General features: G+C 45.2%; 1 protein-coding gene across 1 annotated transcript in view; it reads right to left on the reverse strand.

Moving 5' to 3' along the window:
* LOC118477896 overlaps nucleotides 1-3,349 on the reverse strand; it is a 4,435-nt gene extending 1,086 nt beyond the window's left edge. The window contains exons 1-2 of the mRNA XM_035970534.1: nucleotides 3,172-3,349; nucleotides 1-1,164 (exon numbers count right to left, since the gene is read on the reverse strand). The exon at nucleotides 1-1,164 is cut by the window's left edge and continues 1,086 nt beyond it. Of these exons, the coding sequence (XP_035826427.1) occupies nucleotides 992-1,164; nucleotides 3,172-3,226 (228 nt within the window). The 5' untranslated portion in view covers nucleotides 3,227-3,349 and the 3' untranslated portion in view covers nucleotides 1-991. The remainder of the gene's footprint in view (nucleotides 1,165-3,171) is intronic.
* Nucleotides 3,350-3,700: the final 351 nt, after the last annotated feature.

Here is a 3,700-nt window from a genome sequence, read left to right on the forward strand (position 1 = left end):
CGCAAGGTCGCCGTTGTCATGGAAACCCACAGTAAACTGTACAGCACCAAACTCAGAACTCCAGCCGTCAGGATCTGTGTGGAGCAAGGTACGGAGGGCTGAGAACAATCGTCTCTACGAATGGGCGAAAGTTTGAAGTCTGAAAAGTTTGAACAATCGTATCTCCGAACAGTTGGAACTTTAAAGTCTGAACAAAGGTATCTCCGAACAGCTCGAAGTTTGAAGTCTGAACAATCGTATCCCTGAACGGTTCGAAGCAAGCGACACCAAATCCACGAACAATCGAACGGTGTTCATATTATTATTAGCCAGTCAGGGCGTACAATCAACAAAAAAACAGGATCTCCGTACACGAAGATCTCGGAGCGCTGAGGACAGCGTTGTATCTCCGTGTTGTAAGAAAGTCGCCAGTCATGAAGATAAGAAACCCACGATCTCCGTGTTAGTATTCACAAACCATGATGAAAAAAACCCCAACAGGATTCTAGTACAAGAATCCAGCAGTCATGTCGAAAAGGGTCTCGTTCATGACAAGCTCAAAGCGCTGTGAACAACGCTATAGATCTCACTCCGTGTAAGAATTCGTAAGTCTTGTTGAGAAAGAAATCCCAGGATCTTCGCGTCAGTATCCGCCAGTCGTGGGGTGAAACATTCTGGGATCTCCGCCCACGAGGAGCCAGTACGAGATCACATCGTTTGTTAACGACACCAGGCGGCACGGTCCAAGCGTGTGTTTGGTGGGGCAACATCAGCCCCCGTGGGAGGTAGAACAAGACAGGACCGTATGTATCTAGGTCAACTTTCCCGCCGCTACCAGGCCTGTTAATAACACCAGGCGCCTAGCGTTGTCCAAGCGAGTGTTTCCTGAGACAACATCAGCCGACGGGAGGTAGAACTTACGAACATTTTCCTTCCTCTGGTATCCTTAGGATATCGACGAGAGGATGGTAGAACAACACAGTATGGTATATCTAGGTCAACGTTCCCGCCGCTACCAGGCCTGTTTGGCGGGTCTGACCTTTGCCTTCCTGGTGCTCATCTGCCCCATCATGAGGACTTTCTTGTAGAGGAAGACGTAGCAGGAGAAGAGCAGGGTCTCCAGGAGCTCGGCCAGGGTGATGAGACTGGCGCCCATGAAGAATCCCATCTGTCCACCCAGGAACGCTGAGGGGGTGGGGGGCGGGGGGCGGGGGGGGGCAAAAAGGTATAGATTTAAGATAAGATAAGATACGGTAAGATAACATAAGATAATACTTTATTATCCCAGTAGGAAATTTTTTGGGGCGGTACGGGACCGTAAAAGCACATGCGGGTAGGTATACATAAAATGTTCAGATATTAATTACTCTCATTAAAATTCAATATGTAAACAGAAGTAAAGCTGACAAAATGTACATATCACATCAGATTCATCATTCAACCACATGCAGGAACTTAATTACAAAGCCTCTAGAGCTATATAGATACATATTGATACTTATTCTGACAATAGCCTTATGCTAGGTGGTAAAAAAATTCGTCTATATCTTTCTCTTTTTTGGGTGGTTTTTAGAGATACATATCTGCGTTGAAAGGGGGTGTCATGGATTGTTTATAATTCTTATGATCTTTTTTATACTTGTGGTGTTATACATTTCATAAATTCCAGTAAAATTATTAACGCCCCTGTCAACACTGTTTGGTTATTTAAGAGCCGAGACCTACGAGTTTAACGTCCATCTCCGAAAGGACCGAGGGACATGGAAAATTCGTGTAAAGTACCTTTCCCAACGATACAACGTCGGACCGAGCTGAGGCTCGAACCCCAGAATCCGCAATCTCACGATTACGAGCCCGGTAGCCTAACCACTAAGCCACTGACATCGCTGCAGGGGGGGGGGGGGGAGTGGGGAAAAGTTATAGGAGTAGGAGAGCGAGTTGTTGTAGTTAGAGTTTAACGGCACTCGCAACACAATAAGGTCACATTGATACCGAAGACTAGAAATGTCACAAGGGAGTAACAAACACAAAAAGAAGTAGGAGAGATAAGGACGATAGATGTTAAATAGGAAAGGAGGAGCAAACCACACCAGAGCACCCGCCAACCACTCACCTGCGAAAAGGGAGTAGTAGTAGTTTATGTTTGTTTAAGTAAGACCAGAGACAGTGTACGCCAACCTTTCTTGTCTCTAGTAAGACTCTTTGGGTACTTTGCCACATATCGGTCAATTATAAGTGTCAGAGATTAGAGGTCGGACAAGAGAGTAACATACAAAGAAAAGAATAGGGAGAAATAAAAACGATAGGTGTGAGAGAGTAAAGAAAAAACGATCCGCACCAAAGCACCCGCAAATCATCTAATCGTGTTTTTTGTGTGTGTCAACAAGACACATTGGAGCCTATTTGGCACATTTTTTCAGCGTCTGAAAAATGTCCTTATCCCCCGGGGCAGTGCCACTGACTTAAGTGTCTTTAGTTTAGGCCATTCCCAAAGGGGGGGGGGGGGCATTTCTAGTTCTAATGCACAGTAGAATTGTCAATGGGCTGATCCAACAATGTCATGCTTATAACTGTGTCTGAACTACAACAGAGAACCGCTGCTTTTTCTCTCCTAATCCCTACTATCGTCATTTTTCCTGTACTTCTTTTGTATGTTTGTCACTCTCTTGTGACTTGCTATTTCCGGGGTGGGTGCCTTGATAGTCGAAGCAGACTTTGTGCTGTTGAAGCTAGAGAGGTGAGCAGAGTAAGCCTGATTCTCTGTAAGGACTTCTCTGTTGACATCCACCCCTTGGTGCTCATATGCAGTTGCGAGCGCCGTAAAACCTCTACTAAAACAAACAAACAACAACTGAAAGATGTCCTCAGAGCTCTCTTTGGACGACAAGCGCCTGTGATGTAGCGGTTAAGCGCTTTGCTGTAGCACGCAGGAGTCCCAAGTTTGATTCCCGAGTGGGGAGAAATTTTTATCGAGTATCCCTGTTTTCCTGCTGGGATGTTGTATTCCTCTCATTCCGAGTTATCCCTGACATGCAGGGTCGGAAGCTCACTTCCAATATTATCTAAATTGTGTTGATTGGGGGCGTAGTAAAACTACTTAAAAAAAAACAACAACAAACAAACAAACAAACAAAATAAAAATAAAATAAAAAACAAAACAAAACAAAACAACATTGTGTTGAGCGGTCTCACCAAAGATGGAGTTGAAAGTGTACTGTGGCTCATGTCGCTCGTGACGGATCAGCATGGAGTTCAGGTAGACCCTTAGCTCAAGGTAGTCCTCTCTGGGGGGACAATAGGATGGGGAAGTAGGTCAGTGGGTCGCAGCAGGACAGAGAAGTAGGTCAGTGGGTCACAGCAGGACAGGGAAGTAGGTCAGTGGGTCATATCATAGCTCTTATTTACCCTGTCCTGTCTCTCTCTCTCTCTCTCTCTCTCTCTCTCTCTCTCTCTCTCTCTCTCTCTCTCTCTCCCTCCCCCCCCCAGTTTTTGCCTCGCAAGTATGATGGCAGTGTTGTGGAACACTATGCTCTGTACTATTTCTTTACTTGTAATATTTGGATTTGTTTATCAGGAGCGTTGATTTTCTCTCAAGTCTGATTGGCCTATGTGTGAGAGAGATAAAAAAAACTGGCATTTGTTTTGTATGCAAAGATAACGTGGTCGCAAAGCCGTTCTAGCTTACGTGTACATGCATGAGAGCATACACACTCACACACGC

This window comes from Aplysia californica, unplaced genomic scaffold (genome assembly GCF_000002075.1).
Source record: "Aplysia californica isolate F4 #8 unplaced genomic scaffold, AplCal3.0 scaffold00282, whole genome shotgun sequence".
Lineage (NCBI taxonomy): Eukaryota > Metazoa > Mollusca > Gastropoda > Aplysiida > Aplysiidae > Aplysia > Aplysia californica.